The sequence below is a fragment of the Ptychodera flava genome, chromosome 22, assembly GCF_041260155.1.
Source record: "Ptychodera flava strain L36383 chromosome 22, AS_Pfla_20210202, whole genome shotgun sequence".
NCBI classification, from domain to species: Eukaryota; Metazoa; Hemichordata; class Enteropneusta; family Ptychoderidae; genus Ptychodera; species Ptychodera flava.
This window is the reverse complement of record NC_091949.1, coordinates 6,424,922-6,444,643: the sequence shown is the minus strand read 5'-3', so window position 1 is coordinate 6,444,643 and position 19,722 is coordinate 6,424,922. Positions and strand designations below refer to the sequence as shown.

Here is a 19,722-nt window from a genome sequence, read left to right as displayed (position 1 = left end):
CCGATTACTGATTATACTTGTGAGGCGTACCGCAAATACCTTGAGTCGAAGCATCATGGAAACTAGCGAATTTTTCGGTTATTGATGATATAAAATAACGGTGTTTGAGTTCATTTGTACTTTAAAAGGCGCGGTATGGGTCAGATAAAGCAAAACGGTGTAAAGGTTTGGTCAATAATTATTTATTGCAAGTGTTCATGCGTAAGAAAGTTGACTATCAGTTTACATAAAGGGCGGAGTAATCTATCAACTATAGCCTTATCACCTCTCCTCATGGTTCTCGACTGACTGAGTTCTTTCATCCAAGATGCAGGTATAGAAACCTTTATTCAAAGATAGCCACTTGTGTTACCGGTTCAATCGAGTATAGCGAGTTGCTTTGCGTCACTAGGTCACTAGCCTGTAGCGTAGTAACGAACAGGGACAAGATTTATTTTGTCGATGTTAACACATGTGCCATTGTTTTCGCCTAGATACGAAACTCGAAGTAAAATGGCAGCCGAAGTTCCCGTAACTCGTTAAAAATTGTCAAGTTAAACAGGTCTTGTCCCTTTTTCTGTAATGTGTGTTTCTTTCACACGAGACGCAATTTAATCTCGTAGTGTGTGGTGTTTACCGACCCCAATTGCAAGAGCCCTTGCTAAGTGACCAGGCAGATTGGTCTCTAACCACAGCATAAGAACGTCGAAAACCACGTAGAAAATGTTCTCAAATAACGGGTTTTATTCAATCTAACGTCGGCATGTAACTTATCTGTAGCAGGCAGAAATGTGGAAGCTTTTCACCGCCACGCTCCAAAGTCATTCCGTGCACGTAGACCACAGTTCATCACCGCTATTCATCGCCCTGACATTTTCAATGGTGTCATTAATTTTAACGCAGGCCGAAAAGTTGTCAGTTTACCTATAAAACGGGATCAGCAGTGTCCCCAGGTGTCAAGCCTCGTTTGATTTGGCTTGGTTTTAAATTGACAGAGTTAATTCAGAGAGAGAGAGAGAGAGAGAGAGAGAGAGAGAGAGAGAGAGAGAGAGAGAGAGAGAGAGAGAGGCCTTTAAAACACGTTAAGTAACTTTTATACGGCGTTTTCACCTGAGCACTACATTAACAGCATCGGCACAGTAAAGGATGGGTGTTCTGTACAAAGTCGAAGCTGCAGCTTTTAGCATTTTATCATGTGACTAAATCAATCTTCTACAGTTGAACCACGGTCCCTCTATGATTGACCGGGGTTGCGCTGTACTGTCGTTGCAATAGCAAACTTCAAGAAAGTCCCATTTCCTTCGCTATGTACAAACTAAGCACTAGAATATCTAACACAGGAAATAGACAAAAACACATGAATGACTTCAAGTCGAAATTATTGCTTGCTTTTATTTACACAAGACTACCTCGTATAAAGTTATGTGTACAAAATACCAAACAAGGGAAGGGCAAACGTGATCGTCTTTACAGCGGTACCTTTGAAAGTTATAATACAAGCGTTAAACCTTGGTTAAAACTCTTCAAAAAGAGACCGGCTTTCCCAATGCAATGGACTTATACAAATAAAACGCCAGAAAATGATCCAAATTACGGCCGTTGGTTAAGCCTCCGTCTTTCAATAAATGGAAAAATCAAAATGAATGGATAAATGTCAAAATTGTAAGTTTGCTATATTCATATATAGATTGTTGAAGACAGTTATTGCTCTTCATCGGGCTGGTCCCAACACAACATAACTGAACTATTGATTTTTTGTTGAAAATGTCATCTTCTCTTCATGCAATGATATATGTTTTTTTATTTATGTAAAACAAGTAAGTTTGTCATTTATCTAAAACACTTTCCCCAAATGCTTGTCCGTTATTCTATTCACATAGTTTACCTCTTTCTCTATTTTTTTTGTTTGTTTCTCAGTCGAGGCATGAATTAAACATCTGGTTTTAGTGTTTACGGATCCCAGTTGAAAGTGTCCTGCTTATCCAACTGTGCCCTCGTTCAGAGTATGATACAAAGCGCATAAAAATTGCGATTTTTTGTAAAGGTGCGATTTTTTTGTAATGAAGGATGACATAGTATAGACGGTACAGCTTTCGAAAAAACGACAGGACGGCTACACATTTTGTAGACATGTCGGTCAAGATCATGACCAGTGTAAACATTTGACAGAGAGAGGCTGAAAAACACAACAATAATCATCAAATAAATAATTACGATATATTGAAAAAATAGGAAACCCAAAATAAGAAATATTTTTCTAGTCTCTAGGCAGTTCGAGATTTTTTGGTATCAACTTACAAAAAATGTTTCAACTTCAAAACAAATCTGGTTGTATTTTTGAAATCATTATTTAAAAATGTTCTACGGAAATCCACATCTCTTGATTTAGGGAAAAGACTGAGGTTATTTTCAATCTTTGGGCGTTTATTAATAGCGTGACCTTCAAGTTCATGGCTGTGTCAGGAAAGAGGGTATTTTGTCCATGAAGTAATTTTCTCATTTTCATTGAATTGAGTCGTCGTTCTCACAGTGCTTGAGCTATGAGTATTTGAAGTCAATTTTGTCAGGGCGGGAAACCCGAACGGGCTGCCAGCCAAAAATCGCCAAACGCCCAAACATTGTCCCAACGCTAATTCCCGGATATAACAGGTGCACAGCTTCTCATAATGCGTCAAGTGAGTCAGTTGTGAGCAACTTATGTACATGCTATGTGTTTTTGAGTGATTGAAGTCAAATATTCCTATGCAAAAATTGAATATTTTCTAAGATATGACAACCTAAACCAAAATCTTATCAGAAAAAAACCAAACATTCAACAAATCTGCATTAAAACGTCTGATTTTCACAGAAAATGAAAACGCGTCGAACCTAAGCGCGGAAATTACAAAACTGAATAATCAAAGTTTGAATAACCTCCCCGATTCAGTTTTAATATTGAGTGGCTCCATAAAATATGGGATATACAGTAAATTTCTAATCTTTCGGGTATTTGATTCCGCAAACACTTCTTAAACCAGTGACTTCTTAATTATGAATATGAGTTCCATATGAAACGAATGCCTGTAAACCATTCGAACATGGGGCGTAAAAAAATTAGGTCATCGTCTCATGTTCGTTAACTCATATTTGTTTATATATATATATATATATATATATATATATATATATATATATATATATATATATATATATATATATATATATATATATATATATATATATGGTAAAATATCGACAGATAGAGGCCTCCTCCCTTCCTGCAGGTTGAAAGAAAGCTGGAATTTGGCATGTAGCAAGAATTCACCAAAATTAAGTTTTAAAAAGTTATTGTTTTACATCTGACCAATAGAGATGGAGTTGTTTCTATATGTCGGTCGACAAGTTGATACGTATCAGTAGATCAAAATGCATAAGAAAAACATTCCCGTGTTAAAAGAAAAATAAGTGAGATATCGCTTACAGGCCAGGCAGCAAATTTTCTTCCTAGTGTCACGTAGCAGTCGTAAGAGACACTCAACGAAACAAAATGTCACTTTTCACGATCAATCAATTCAATATTAAATTTTAAACGTTTTTGTTATTTCTTTTTCTTACAAAAATAACAAATTGAAAATATATTTGGTTTAATTTCCAACCACCTCATTGCTATTTTAGTTCTCTTCCAAACTGATAAATAAAGAATGTAAGCGTACTGCGCGCCATTTTTATGCAGTTATTTTCTAATGCACGAACAAAGTCGACTAAAATCCTATTCATAAGCAAATTTATAATTTTTATATTTAATTAATGATAATCGTTCTTTCAACCTCGTACCACGACATGATGGCACAGCAATCCCTCTGACCTAATTAATGTAGGCATCATATGGACAGGCTGATGTCGTTCGGAGAATGGCTGAAAACGGGAAAGTATTTTATTAAATCCTGGAATATGTTTATCTGAGCACAGTCTTTACAATTCTCTTTTAAAAGTTTATCATCTCTCTAAAACGATTTCTGAAGGTGCATAATAGTGTCCATTGTACAAAAAAATATATGACTTGTGGCAGGAACGTTGTGGGTGTGGTCGTACAAAGGTGCGATAAGAGTCTTTGACAGACAGCTTGCGCACCTTTCATGTCAGGGTTTGACGTAGCACAGCAGGCGATGTCACGATCTACCCATAACTCATCGGCGCCATTGGTTGTCAAACGGCATAAGCGCAAGACGGAAGTTTGGTTTCTTGCCCCATTTGCGAAAATCCAATGTTCGACTTCTGAATTGCAGGTTTGACGTCCGCCATGCCGTTCGGATACGGTGCCTGGAAATGGTACGACTGCGCATGCCCTATGTAACCCTGGTAGTTGCTGGGTATACTGCCCCTATTGGACTGTGTGTCCGCTACGTACTGCGCTGAGGGGTTGAACCCAAAGTTCTGATTTGGAGCTGTCAGCGGCGCACTCCCGTGTCCTGTGTTGAAAGACCAGCTGAAATTGGGAGAGTTCAGAGCAGTGGCGGTCTTTCGAAGCAATCCGTTGTATGGGTTGTAGTTGCCGTAGATACTCTCAGCGACTGGGTCGAGTTGGCTCGGCAGAATGCCGTATGGCGTCCCGTAACCGTTCTTTATGTCGGCAACTTTGCAGTCCCGCTTCCTCCATTTTGCTCGGCGATTCTTGAACCAAACCTGAGCAAACATCAAACAAACAAACAAAAATGAATCCCTGAACACAAACTGAACATAAAATGCCAGCGCGCAATATATTATGCCAGTGTTGCGACCTTTTTCACAACTTTCTTTGACGTCTTTTAGTCTCTTATTAATTTAAACAGCTCGAAATTTTTCAACCTGTAATCAACGGCCAACTTCTGGCTTAGATACATATTTCGTTGTCTGTATAAGCTTTATGTACTTTATATAGTTGTGTACTGTCAATGGAATACGCGGGTCCAAATCTAATGTAGTAAGCGTGGTGGCAACTTTTCCTACGTGATTTTTGGCAAGACAGCATCCTATACACTTGCTCAACTTTCTAAAAGAGACAAATTTGCCATAATTTGACGAGGAGAGAAAGTTGTGCCAGTGTTTTTGTAATTATTATCTTAAAAAGCGACCGAAACATTCTCAGGTGTCCATCGTCACAATTTCGCTCTCTGATTTGATTGGTAGTTGCAACGCATACCTACACGACACAATTTCTCGGTCTGTACCAGAAAATATGAACAATATCATAGAAATGCTTGAATAACTAGGACAGTGGCGGGGTCTTAGTGAGTATTTGATAACCAGCTACTCATATTCGTCATAATATTTGAAAGAACTTAGCAGTTTATATATATACATCGGTCGCTATGCAGCTATACCGTTGTGGAGCAGTTTAACTTCCCGAATGAAATAAAATTATATATCATTTTCGAAAGATGACTACGCTGTTCCACAGGTCGGTGTGATACCGGATATTTAACATAGGTACCTTCTTGTCGCAACGGAAATTTCCGGGTAGGATTGAAATTGTTATAAAATATCAATGCATATCATATGCACACATCCAGTGCTTGCTGTGTGAATACTGGCCGATACTGTGTTCGGAATATAGCAAGAAATCGCAGTGTAAGCTTACATGCCGAACGAAATTATAGAGCTGTCAAAACTGTTAAAGTCACATGCAATGAAACTCATTATAAACTTTAAGGTGAAGTACTACGAATTACGTCAAAATTAGGTTGTGGTGTCATTTTCTTGAAACTTTGCACAAATATTCTTGGAAGTTGTGCAAGTGCAAAAATGAAATAAAAAATGGGGGTCACCATGCTCGTTTCCATGGAAACGGAAGTTAAAATGGCGTCGTTAGAAATAAATAAAAATGATATAATTCACTTAAACTAAAGAAAGCAATTATAAAACGCTTAGCAAATGAGTTAATTTTGATAAATACCAAGACTTAAGATCGATATCTATCGAATGTATAGTTTTCATGATGTTTTTAAAGAAATTTTAACATAAGTATCGATTACAAAATGACGATATCGAAATTATATCACTACATAATTTTCGAACTTTCTTCCTGTCGCTTTGAATGGTGTCATTTTGACCAAACTTGGCGAATAAAATCCTGACATAATACCTTTTAGTTTACACTTTTAATAAAAGGGTGTCACCACGCTACTTTTTACAATATCTCCAGGTGAATGGGTGATTTGCGCCATGTGAATGGGAGAGAAATGTTAATTTTTCGCTCATATTGAATAAAAACCAGCTTCCTAGGGGGTCAAAATATGACAAGGTTATAGGTCACATGTATTTCTAAGACATTGGGTCAAAAATTAGGTAAAAGCGCAATTTCAACAATGACAGGTGATGTTAAATACATGCGCTTCAAAATAACCCATTTGCGGCAGGCTGGAGTTAAAACTGTGCAGAAACGTTCTGAAGCGTGTGCGCGTCCGAATCGTCGCCCTTCACCTTAAAAGGTGCAATGGCTAGTGTCTGCGGGCAATCGTTATTCCTTTTTAAGGCAATATTCACACACAAGATTTCATTTTCAAGTCGAAGATGTCCATCGCGCGATTTGATCACATCGGTGATTTCTTTATCAGATGTACGTTATCTTTGACATTATCAGTACTCTTAGGTGGCTGTCACCATAAACCGAATTGTGTGAGTTCACACACGCACACACTACTGTCAAAGTAGACAGGCATGGCAGTCCAGGGCCAGTCCGTAGTTCGAGATCTCCCGCCCTTTTGATATTTCGAAAGAAGCCAAGACCTTGTCGATTAATTCCAATCACGTGACTTGTAAGGTGACACTTTTATTCTAAACATTTATCATGGTCTTAATTCCGAACGATAGCGCATGATTAATGGCCTGTCGATTTATTTTATCTCAAAAATCGGATTATGGTCATAATCTTAATGTAATATAGGTGGGATATATACGTTAGAACAAACTGACCCTACTTAATATAAGGCACACAAGTAATCCATCACACAACAAAGTTTCTTTTGTCCGTGGTGACCCAGTGGTGGTCGAGGTTGCCTTGGATACAGCAGGAGTATCATGGCCTTGTAACCATGGAAATTCCCGATTACCTACCCGAACTTGCTTCTCCAGCAGCCCCAGGAACATGGCGATTTCTTCTCTGGTTGCCATGTCAGGGTAGCGATTCCTCGCAAAGTATGACTCGAGCACCTGCATCTGTTCAGTGCTGAAGTGGGTTCTCCTCCTGTGCAGCCTGAGGTCCGGGTCACAGCCCGAGAGGGCGTGGCCCTCCGACACCGCTACGGGCTCCATTTTAGTACCAGTCTCTGTATTCGAGAAGTTGAAAACATAAAACGATCTGTCAAGGGACACATTGACTCATCGCTGGACATATGGAAATAGATCACGGGTAAAATATAAATTACGGAAACGTAGGACTTTGTTCGAATTATTTCTGTACTAGCACATCCCTCCCTTTGAAAGCAGAAGAAATAAGCAAATATCAGCTGGCACTTGAAAACACAGCCGATAAAAACATTGGCATAATAATAGAATACAATTTAAAAGAGTTTTCAGCATATAACGCACAATTACTTACAAAAGTTAGCGAATCTATGGACATAATTAAATACACTAGTTTCAAGCTTCACAGCTATAGAGATATATACATATATTATGCATATATTCATACACATCTATCTGTCTACAGATATTTAGTTATGAACGTTTTGAAGCACTTTGTTTGTTTTATCAAATCTGCAGGTAAAGTACGGAAACGTTCCCATCCTATCATGTTGAATGAACGACGCTTTGTTCCACGATGTTCTCCAGTTTGAAACTCGGTACATGGGACCTGCAGTGGTTTCGTACCGTCCGCATCAACGGCACGGTGATCATGCTCGTAATACGACCCCTATTTTATTTTTGGCGAGCTATTTTCATCAAAAGAAGCGGCCTCTCAACATGGCACTCTTGTGAAATACATAAAATGGACAAATTGCCGGATGGCGCCTGCACCCTGAAGGTCGCATATGGACAAAACATACATCTATTATTATTGAACAAAGAAATAAAATGGCTTCATACGGTACATGTAATCATATATCTTCACATACATAGATACATAGATAGATACATAGATACATAATAGATACATACATAGATACATACATGTACATACATAGAGAGATAGACAAATAGAATCAATAGACAGAGAAAGATAGGCCGACATATTGGTAGGTTCGTAGATAGATATATAAATAAATAAATATATAAATATATATATATATATATAGATATATAGATAGATAGATAGATAGATAGATAGATAGATAGATAGATAGATAGATAGATAGATAGATAGATAGATAGATAGATAGATAGATAGAGATAGATAGATAGATAGATAGATAGATAGATACATACATACATGCATGCATGCATGCATGCATGCATGCATGCATGCATACATACATACATACATACATACATACATACATACATACATACATACATACATACATACATACATACATACATACATACATACATACATACATACATACATACATACACTATACAAATTAAACTCACAATCTTTCTGACGCTGATGTCTGGCTGTCCACAGAGACAAGGGCACTCAGTGTGGAGGTAACAGAACAAGCGGGACTAATACAGTCTTGAGTGTATACATACGATCGGAAGGTTGGTTTTTGTCTGCCATGATATTGACTCTATCGATTGGCCAAAAGCTTTATTTGAGTGTGAAGAACCTTATAATGATGAAAGGCAGGATTGCTCAGGGATTTCCCATGATCCCTTATTTGTTTTGCGTATAACGCCCAGGCTAAGCCAGGTTAAATATCAATATACACGACGTACATGCAGCAAAATTTTAAAAAATAGCACAGTAAAAACAGGTATGAGATTTTTCTGGGGGAAAATATTTGCTTGCGATTATTATTGTTTTTTCGCGAATCACTCGTCGACCATCTGACAACTATTTTGCTGGAGGGGCGTCGGTATGTGGGATGGTTGGTTTTGGTTGTTGGGCTGTTGAACATTAAGTTTACCGTAGGGTCATGCCTTTGTACGAGCTTTGTGTTCACAGCAATTACCTCGATATGATATACTCATAGCCTGTTTACTCATAATATCGCTACCTGGCGACAGACACACAGCAAACACTGCAACTTTTTGACGACTTCAGAATAGAGATCCATTCCACCCAATACTTTTTTTTGTCGCCTGCATTTTGACGAGGTCATTTCGGCACCAGTTCCTCATTTTTTCGTTCTCATGGAAGATTAATCATGCTACGAGTCTTTTCAGCACCCGGGGCAACAGAAATGCACGAAACTTGGAAAATATTTCCACAAGACATCGCGGTCAATCTGGCACACGTGTGAGACTCAACATTACAAGTAATCGTCCGTCCCTAGCAACTTCTCTCGGTAACTGCCGAGGTTACCATTCTCTGCTTATTTGTCCAGGTGACCATGATGCTATACGAGGCATACGTTAGCAGCCAACTTCAGGAAAAAACAAGTATATTTTGAAGTGGCTGCTTATTTTCTACAACACGTAACTTGGAATCGGTCCAGTTTTCCAGGGTGTCCAGACCATCATTGGCTATTGAAGAGCCCGTACTAAGTTGCCCGTGCGATTGAAGTTCAAAAAAAGACTAGAATGACAGCGAATCAGCTTAGTCTTTGATAAATCACGTAATGCATTGTCTACAAAATATGAGTCTCTATTCGCTCCAATCGCTGAAACGTTGGTGTATAATACTTTGCTAGCAGGAAAAATAAAAATAGTTTAACCTTTCTCATCTTGACTTCTGTAAAACTGTAACTTTGTCGTGGAAAACGTTTAAGTTGCCCAAAAATTAGGTTGTGAAAGAGGATGTTGAAATCCTGCAAACTTTTGTGTGTGACTTTATCTCTTATTCATTAGCTTGATATTTATCGTTATAGTTGGAGGTGACCGTGACACTCAGCTACGGATGAAAGACCGGTATTGTTCTTAAGGTTTGAGTCAACACTTGGTAACAGTTAACCCTCTCCAGTTAACCCCTCTATAACATGTCAGCTACAAAATATATTTGTTTGCTGATGTCCGTAAATACCAACGCACATAAAATGAAGTGGCCGATTCTGCCACTCTTAAAAACTTTTTTCTTTACACCACTCTCAACGGGTGCCTCTCAAAATACGCGCCGCACAGTTAAGCGAATGCAATTTGGGCGTATATAATTATATAGCTCTATGAAACGGGAATTTTTCGGAGCGCAAACCGACACATTAACATCATCACTACTGCGACGCCGGACACTCTATGTCTGGGTACAAAGAGCGTCATAAGTGCCAAAAAAGCAGTCGCCAAATCACCCGACCGGGCAAGATAAAACAAGTACATTGGCGTCTGCATGACGACGATGAGAACGCCCGCACAATTGTCATGTCAGGTACCGGCTGCTCGTGCACCAGCTCCTAAAAAAGGCGACTCGCGTTGAAAAAATACATCGTCCGATCGTTCAAAACGAATATGTCATGTTTGAAACTGAGGATTCAGTTTTTATCCTTATTGGAAACTCAGACAAAAGCGGGAAAGATAAATTTCCAATCTTTGACGATAACCAAGCACTAGTGCCACGCACGGTGCATGACATGTACTCAATAGTTCGTACCCTTTACCCTACACTTTGGAAACTTGCACACACAGGGCTGAACTGCTGGGACAACGGTAAAACACGAACGCAATTTACGTCAGAACTGGCTCCTAGGTCTAGAAAACCGTGACAGAGCACTGAAAAACTACCAAACTGCCTAAAAAATAGAATCTAAATCAGTACTCTGAACATAGGTTCCGCTTTGCAGAATAGGACGACAGAATTATTTGTGATCAGACGGACACGCGCGCATTCTTATCTTGAAAAGGAACATCTCGACCTCACAATGACCAGCAAACATCCGCACTCAAACAACTCGCATTCGGAGCGCAGCTCGCTGCAAATGATTTAAGCCACCATCCGACAGACGAAATTCATTTAGATGCGTCTAGACAACACATTATTTCCACAAAAAAGTTAAAATATAACATTCCAATAATGACGATCAATTATGGAAAGAATTATAACGTTTCCGATAAGAAAAAGATAGGTATAATTATATTACAAATATTCGCAGATGGCGACAAGTTTTGCAGCGTGCTCAGTCCTCAAGTTTGGTATTTTACGATTAACATACTTCCAGGGGCAGAGTTTAAATTTGCTAAGTGATATGGGAATTAGCTGACGTCGTATCCTGGTGAAGGATTGATTCAGAAACAGATTCAGAGTAAATTCCTTTCACTTCATATGCCTCGCGTTCGCTTTGTAGACAAAATTGATACGCGCCGACTGCATGCAACGTACCCTAGTCGTAGCTTGCTGCTGGCGCGTCTCTGTTCGTTAAGTGACCAGACCTCGTTGACTGTTGGACTATTATGTTCGACAATGTCCAAAGGAGCAAGAAGCTCAAAAATAGACCAATTGCAATGTTTTGCTACGTGCAGAACACAATAACGTACTTACAAGAAATCAAAATGAAATGTTTTATACGCGCACAGAAGTAAAGTCTGGTGTTTGTGTCAAGTTATTTTTGCTCTGAAAAAAATCACGAAGCATCGCGGTGTAAACAAATCTGCACTTTGGCTATCGTACCTGTAACCTGTCGGTCGTCAGTGCGGATCGAATTTGGATCTTTACTGCAGTTGCCCATCGCTGGAATCCTCGTCGTCCGTGCACTTGACAATGAAAGCTGCTCACGTTGTCGTGTATCGTTCACGCTGTGCGCGAAGGCGTCCAGTGACGTCACAGGTTCATGAAAGTAGTTCATCGTCTCTGCCTGCGCGCCCGCTGTCAATCAAGGGTTTTCAGGAGATCTAGTGAACCTCATGAGGTGGATCAAGAGATCTGCGACGGAAATGTCGCACCAGTAGCCAAATCTATCGTTTATATAATTCAGTTACAGTTTAATGTACGCAATTTATCAGCCAATCCCCGCGTTTACGGGCTCATTACAAGAGGGTCAACGTTACCGGGGCGACACCCACCGCATTGGTTGTCAACCAATATCGTAACGAAAGGGCACTTTATCTTTCGACGCGTGTCGAAAGAAAGCAACTAGGCATGCGCAAACATATTTCCATAGAATTTCCCCATTTTCTGCCACTCTAGTGAAATAAATTCTTGCTCAAACTTGCCTCGCATTTCCCATATATTATCCAGGATGGATTGCCCTCCATGGCTAGTCGTAACTCTGAAGTTAAGAGGGGCTAAAAGAATAAAGTCGCAATACTAAAGCATGTCGTTATATGGTGTCGTCGAATCCTTGTGCATGCAAGCTAGATTTTTCACTTTGATAAGCACTATATGATAAATTACACGATGGCAAAAGGCTAAGAACAGGACAATTTAGCGAGTAAAGTAGCTCTACTTTCGTAGTAATGCAACAGTCCTCATCCTTCAACTGAAGGAAAAAAGATTGGCTTTAAAACAGCCGAGTGTAATTTTGAAATCTTTAAAAAATAAAGAATAATATTCAACAAACGTAGAAATGCATTAAGCCAATGTGATGATAATGTAGGAATGAATGTATGCACGGGTACACACATAAACGAAGAGTAAAGAAAAAAAGGAAAGAAAAGAACATACTATGTGCATTTTACGGATAGACGCCAGGATTGCACTTTACAGAGTGCCGCCAAGCTTGGCAAAAAAACCTTGCAAAATATACGCATTTTAATCAATCGCTGGCGTGCAATGTATGACATACCTACAGAAACGCAAAATACTCATACAGTAAAAAATTATGCCAATAATTATACACACGAATAAATGTCATATACATGCATACATACATACATACATACATACATACATACATACATACATACATACATACATACATACATACATACATACATACATACATACATACATACATACATACATACATACATACATACATACCAGAAATGTGAGTAGAAGGGTTATTTAGCCATTACAGTCAAGTGCTGACGAATCCAGTTATTTACGAGTAAAATGGACAGACAGACAGAAAGACAGACAGACAGACAGAAGACAAGGCAGGCATATACCTAGATAGACGACACCAAGACAAGTGCGTGATAAATATGACGAGCTTGCAGATAAATAACTTATATATGTAATGCGGTTCCTGCCTGAACTCTGGAATTTTTGTAATAGTTGTCGTTTTATTTCTGGAACTCAAGGTCTTTCTCTTAAGCGCTGTTGTGACAAAATTAGACTATGGCTCCAGAAAAGTATGATAACTTTCCAACGGAATGGGTTTATCATCGTATGACTGTGTAAACTTTACTTGTGATTAAAGAAACTATAATCATAGATGTTCAACGACCGTGAATACGGAACAATCTACACAAAAGATGCAGGATTATTAATAAATTAGTACTAATTCATTTCTCTTTCTTGTCCATCATGTGTTTCAAATCCATGCAACACACACATCGATTATGGCCCCAACAATTCAAAAGCTTGTCGACTTCGGAGTGCATACAGAGGACATATCTCTATCATTTGATCGACACTCGGTCAATCAAGCCAAAATATACAACACTGCAACCATTGAAGTGTTCTGCACACACAGTTTGATATCAGAGGCTGCCATATCATTCATCATGAAATACTGGATTTTGGTCAATAAACGATGAACTTCAACACGTTTCGTACAGTGCAAGAAAGCGAATGAAAGCCCGCATTGTCCCGAATCCTCCCGGTTATCGGGCGATACGCATGCTCGGCCCTCGTGGTGGACAGGTACGGACAGCTCGAGTGAATTACGACGGTCATTACGGCGACCTCTGACCCGGCCAACACCTTAAGTATCCCCCGTGCGTCAATTTCTGACCATCAGATGTATCAGGACCATAAGTAACGATCTCGACATAAATGAAGTACTTCACCATAAGTAGGCGTGGTCCGAGCAACAACCACTTAAAATGAGAGATTCATATTTTCTTTTTCACCTGTCGATTGACTTTGGGATTAACGATTTTTCAAGGCGCGATCAGGAGTGAACACGTCGCCCGAATAAGTTGAAAGTCCAGATTTTTTTCAGGTTATCAGAGAGCTGTTGAATGAGCTCTTTATGCGAGCAACCAGCGTATTAATCTGTCAAAGTGTGAGATCCACAACGGTGTTCTAATCAGACAATGACCCGGCCTTGAACAAGGATTCCTCTTCTAAAAACACAGCATGACATGCACCTATCATAATTCTAGCCCCCTTGTACTTTTAAAAAAAACTTTTATTCGTTATTGCAAACTTGGATCCACTACTGGTCTTGAAATTTTGTTAAATGTTCTGTATATGGAAGTAGAAGAAAAATGCGCTAAGTTGCCCCCACGTTTCAAAATGAGTTTACACATACCTAGTGTCTCCTCCCATCACCTAGCGTTTTACGGTTACCGGGGTTTTGACGAGTGCGACATCTCAGGGAACGAGTAAAGATTTTGAACTCATTGAAGCACTGCAAGTGAACGGACATGCACTAGAAGTATTTGGTGTCAAAATACCAACGTTTGAACTTGTCTGCGAACAGTTACGGGCCCGACCGGGCTATGGCAACCGGCCTCCTCAAGTGCAAAGCGAAGCAAGCCCGATAACGAACAATCGACAGCCCGTGACTATAGCCAGCTTTGAAAGCATACGGGACACAAACAAATGCTTCCAAACTGATACGCAGAGGGCTAACGGAATGAAAAATAATGTTTGAATAAAATCGGAATCGAAATGGCCATAAATTTTGCAAATTAAGGAATTCCCCAGGACATCAACCAAACTCAGGCTAAAGCACAAAGCGAATGGATAAAGGTATTGTACAAATCATATGTATCGAAATGATATTACAGAAGTCTATGTAAAACTCTGCCCTTGAACATTTGCCAATAATTGAAAACGAGATTACCTAATTTTGTATCGGATAACTTTCGCATTATGACGAAAACGTTTTATTATTACAAATTTGTAAAATCTAATACGTGCTGGTGACTTGTAAGTCCTGATTTCTCTTGCACCATCGATGTAAGGATAATTAAATACAGCCATTCAGAGAGTATGGGTAGCTAACAAACCATGATACCTGTACTCTGTAAGGACAACGGCGATTCTATCGGAGTAATGTAATTACCAAAAATTGTAACAAACAACCAATCAATCAGTTGATAACCAATCAAACTGACCAACACATGGATGGCCAACCCAGTGACGACTGGCCGCGCCGTTAACCAATCAGCAAGCGATCTCATTAGAAACCTACAGAAAATGGCCATACTACACATCTATAAACCATTTCAATACCACCAAAAGGATAAACAGACATCGAACCAACATGCAACAAATGAATGAACAAACAAACAAACAAACCGCGACGTGACCGCTGACCATAGCAGCTACCGATCTGATAGTCGACCACTTGGCAACCAGCCATTCTACAACGGACCGAGAACCATGGTGATCAACAGACCAAATATTCTGACATCAAGCTAATTTGCGTCAGGGCTCATTTTACTGACCGTCAATCAATCATCAATAAACAAACGTTTATCCGAATACAAGACACTGAACACACACCAAATTCACCATAAAATAACGGAACCCAACCAACCAAAGAACCAACCGATCATGACAATTAACTGCTAGGCCAACCATAACCAAAGCAACCAATCTTTACTACTTAATAATAATGCAAGAAATTATTGAAAGAAGTCGTTTCAACTCACTAACGGAGCACCAGTCTGTAATCCACTCATGAATGTTATCAGTCAAAACAAAGAGCCGACACTCGACATCGCTTGATGTGTAACATGAAAATAACTCATCAACAGAGAGACATATGAACTGTATGAGAAAAGAGGCTTTTGTCACGCCACAATCCTTGCCTAGAATGTGCCCAGGGTCGGGAACAGATATTCGGACAACTTTTGCTATACTTTTATTTTTGTTTGTTAGGGGTTCGTTTTGACGCTTATTAAATCAACATCGTTTTCACCAGCTTATTTTTGTGAAATCGAAAATTCATAGTTTACCAATATAGCTAACACAGGGATGGCGGCCATTTTGGATTTCAATGGTAAATATCGGGTAATTTGTTTCTGGTGCCAAATTTTGACCCCTGATTTTTATTTTTCATTTCGAAAGGATGGGTCAAAATTCCCTTGTGGAAAGTTTGAGTAGAAGTTGAAATCTTTCAATTTTGAGGCGCGTACTGCTTTAATCTAGCGGGATGACAGTTTGTCCTTAGTTGTCTGTTGGAACTGTCAGTTTTTACAGCACCTGTCAAACTGTCAGACATCAAATTGATTCATATTCTTTCAGGGACTGTTCACACACTTCATTAGTTTGGTACTGCCAGTTGATCAAGAACGATTCTGTGACATTGAAGTTGATCGATTGAGACTGCGGACCCCACTCGAGCGTTACTACCGAACATGAGTCGATCTGGATTACCCGTGACAGTCAAGTTTGTCTCTTCATTCGCTCAAACGCTGTCGTTCAAAGTTTGGTTATCTCGTGCCAGTCATACAGAAGCTCGTAGTAACATGACTCCATACATCGATTCCATACTCATTTGATGAATCACACACATAGAGCCTGTTTTTATCATTTCAGTTAGCCTTGGGTATACGGTGTTTTCTTATCATATCTCCTGACAAAATACTTTTTGAGTTCATTTCCTTTGTACTGTTAACGAGAAACGCAATGATACAAATGTCGAAATCGTCCCCATCAGTTTGGCCTCTCGTTGGCAACAGATTTTCAGAAAACGTGCGTCAAGACGTTAAACTAACACATAATGACCTAGGCAGTCTGAGAGGAGTAGGCCAACAGCCGCCCGTTAAGTAAATTTTTATACATCAAGGAATATAACTTTCAGTATTTTATCATGTTGTATATGGTGTTAACTTTACAGTGTAATTGTCTGGAACAAAGTGTTGTTGTTCATTGGAATGAACGGTAGGCCCTAAGTGTGAAGCAGATTGAAGCAAAATTGACATAAGATGTTGTTGTTAGAATATGCGTACACAGGTCAAGCATTAAATTATGATCTAGGATAAACATAACTGATTTGCTGATATGTTACAAAATTGAACAATATGGAACGGATAAGTGACAGGAGAGCAAACGTTGGAACACGAGAAAAATAAGCCGTGTGTAAACACTGACGATTCCGTCTATCGTCATATGATGCCACCCAACCTCCAAAGTGTTCGTCATATCGTGCACAAACTTTGCTTTGACACTGTTGAAGTTACTGTTTGTCCAGGTTGAAAAACAAACACCGAACAGTTTTTGGAGTAAACAAGCTGGGTAGCCTCGTTCGCAAACAATGGAATTCGCGCGTCGATTTCCGTCGATTGTCTGCACGCGAGTTTTGCATTTGATGAGAGACCAATAACCTGACAGTGTGATATAGTAGAATAGTTAGAAACAACTGTTGGGCGGACCCATTGTCGTAAAGGGGCGTTCTGGGTATTTGATAATATTTCATGATGAATTTAGTTGAATATGAAGAATTATGATATAAAAATTCCAGCGAACGATAGTCACATTTCTTGTACCTATAATAGTTTACAAGTCAGCAGATTACATTTAAAGTAGACCTAGCACCGCACTATTTTTAAAAATTCGTTTTTAATTTGATTGATTTTCATAAAATACATTATTTTTGATAATTCAAAATCCGTGTTAGGTTTTTACGGAAGAGATATAAAGGTTTTTTATCTATACGAATCCCCCACAATAAAAAAATTAAAGAACATAGACATTGTCGATCCCATGATCCTTAGCATGGCAGCTAAGTGAATAACTGGTCAATTTCATTCGCCTTACTAGAAACTTGACTTCTGCGCACACTTTTGATGTGTTGACACTGGTAACCTTGTCAACGTGGCTGGAATTCCTCATCTAATAAAATCAACTGAATGAATTATAAATGACTGTGTGAAAAAATGGCCCTGTCCAAATGAGGGGGCTTAGTTTTGCAGACTTGTGGATTATATGAGATCATTATTATTACCCCCTACTCTAATTGAGTGCAGTGACTGCAGCTTGGTCAAAGCCGGTTGCCGAGTGAGTTGGACAAAACGCCGTTTTTATTGAGTGCCAAGTTGGCTTACCATACTTTCCCCATAAATTTCCGTTCTTATTAAATTTCAAGAGAACTGCCTACTTCAACGTATGAACGCACAAAAAAGTAGTTGCCGGTACAGTACATGCGGTTATTGCATCATGCAATGAATGCAGACGACAGGGAAAAGCCCGCCAATTCTAGCTCAGGGGGCAATCAACTAGTGCTAAAATGTTGCTTCTTCTGACTGTGGCAGTTGGAAAATCTATCAAAATTTTGACTCAAGGATGAGCCGTTTTCGTTGAAAGTGTCAGTCAACGGTGCCTTCAAGTTCAAATAGCCTTGCAAATTGCCAACGCGTGCCGTGCGTGTGCATACAATTATCGAAACAACATTCAAACAATGTGGTTAATACATGCATGCATATTAAAATGAATTATTCCATTAACCAGGACATAGTAGTCGCAATTTTTCGTGGCCCATGTTTATCACCTGCGATGATAATCCCTCAAATCTATCATAAAACTCACGCCGATCCCGGCACTGCCATGGAATTGATATCTTATCCGCGATTTGATAGCAGTTCGCGTTTTCTCAACCTCCGCGCTCTTATTTATGAGGAGGGATAGAGAGCCTAATCGTTGCCCAGTGTCGATTTGTACAACTCGTAATTGGACGAGATCGAAGCTATGTTGGCTGCGTTATTCCAAATATTCCGCGTTCGTAGGGACATATGGTAAAACCGGAGTAATCTGTCGGAATTTGGATGTCAGCGATACCCAGCCTTCTGATGTTTTAACAACTGCAGCCTGAGCGGAGCACAATCAGGGTTAAAGAATCAACATACGGGGTAGTATTGTAGTCACCAGGAGACAGGAGAGTGAGAAAGCTAAGACACTGACAGAGAGAGGGAGAGAGAAAGAGAGATTGAGTCACCGAGTTGGATCAAAACGTCACAGGAAGGTAAGTTATAAATTGAACTTCAATTTTCTCGTTTTGAGCGCAATTTTCTCTACTTTTTTTGAAGAAGAGTTCTGCTTATTGCGACATGTTTAATTAGAGCAAGTATGGGGTGACTGGACGTCTGTCAAAACCTATGACACAAACGACACCGGATCACTTAATCCAATTGAACTACAAGTTGTCAATACCCTTCATACTGGAAGAATGATGACAAAAATTTGCGCTTCACAAGCATTTCCGGAGAATGTGATAAAATTATTATCGTTGATTGACTCATTTGCCAACAAGTCATCTTAAAATATTATAAAAAATGTTTTCAGGTAGGCATACGCGTATGTTGGACGTTTTAACGTACAGAAGACGATAAGTTTCCTCAAGATTTCGGAATTTCATGACTAGTGGCTTTCGGTAAAAATTGAAAATCTGCAAAGCCAAGCTTTTTCTGTTGGGTTGAAAGTGTAGTGCTCCCTCGTGAACATTAGACACTTGTTCAATTTTTATGAAGTCTTAAATCTGACGCGTAACTCGACCTTACATATACACAGTGGTAACACTTGTATAGTCAGATCCATTACATTTCGTACCCCGGGTGCCAATAATTTGATTTAAACGGCCCATTGTTTTCATTCGATGTGGTTACATGTAAACTCATGCTCGGCGCTAATTTTAC

At 39.3% G+C, this 19,722-nt stretch overlaps 2 protein-coding genes across 2 annotated transcripts in view; one reads left to right on the top strand and one right to left on the bottom strand.

Moving 5' to 3' along the window:
- Positions 1-1,345: 1,345 nt before the first annotated feature.
- Positions 1,346-11,911, bottom strand: LOC139122551 (pituitary homeobox homolog Ptx1-like). Its single transcript, XM_070688041.1, has 3 exons — positions 11,639-11,911; positions 7,051-7,262; positions 1,346-4,641 (listed from the first exon to the last, which is right to left on the bottom strand). Exons 1-3 carry the CDS (start codon positions 11,811-11,813, stop codon positions 4,165-4,167), a joined length of 864 nt encoding a protein of 287 aa, XP_070544142.1. The 5' UTR covers positions 11,814-11,911; the 3' UTR covers positions 1,346-4,164.
- Positions 11,912-18,707: 6,796 nt separating this feature from the next.
- The window catches only part of LOC139122550 (pituitary homeobox x-like), a 38,008-nt gene continuing 36,993 nt past the window's right edge, over positions 18,708-19,722 (top strand). The window contains exon 1 of the mRNA XM_070688038.1: positions 18,708-19,052. The gene's annotated coding sequence lies outside the window, so the exon portion shown is untranslated. The remainder of the gene's footprint in view (positions 19,053-19,722) is intronic.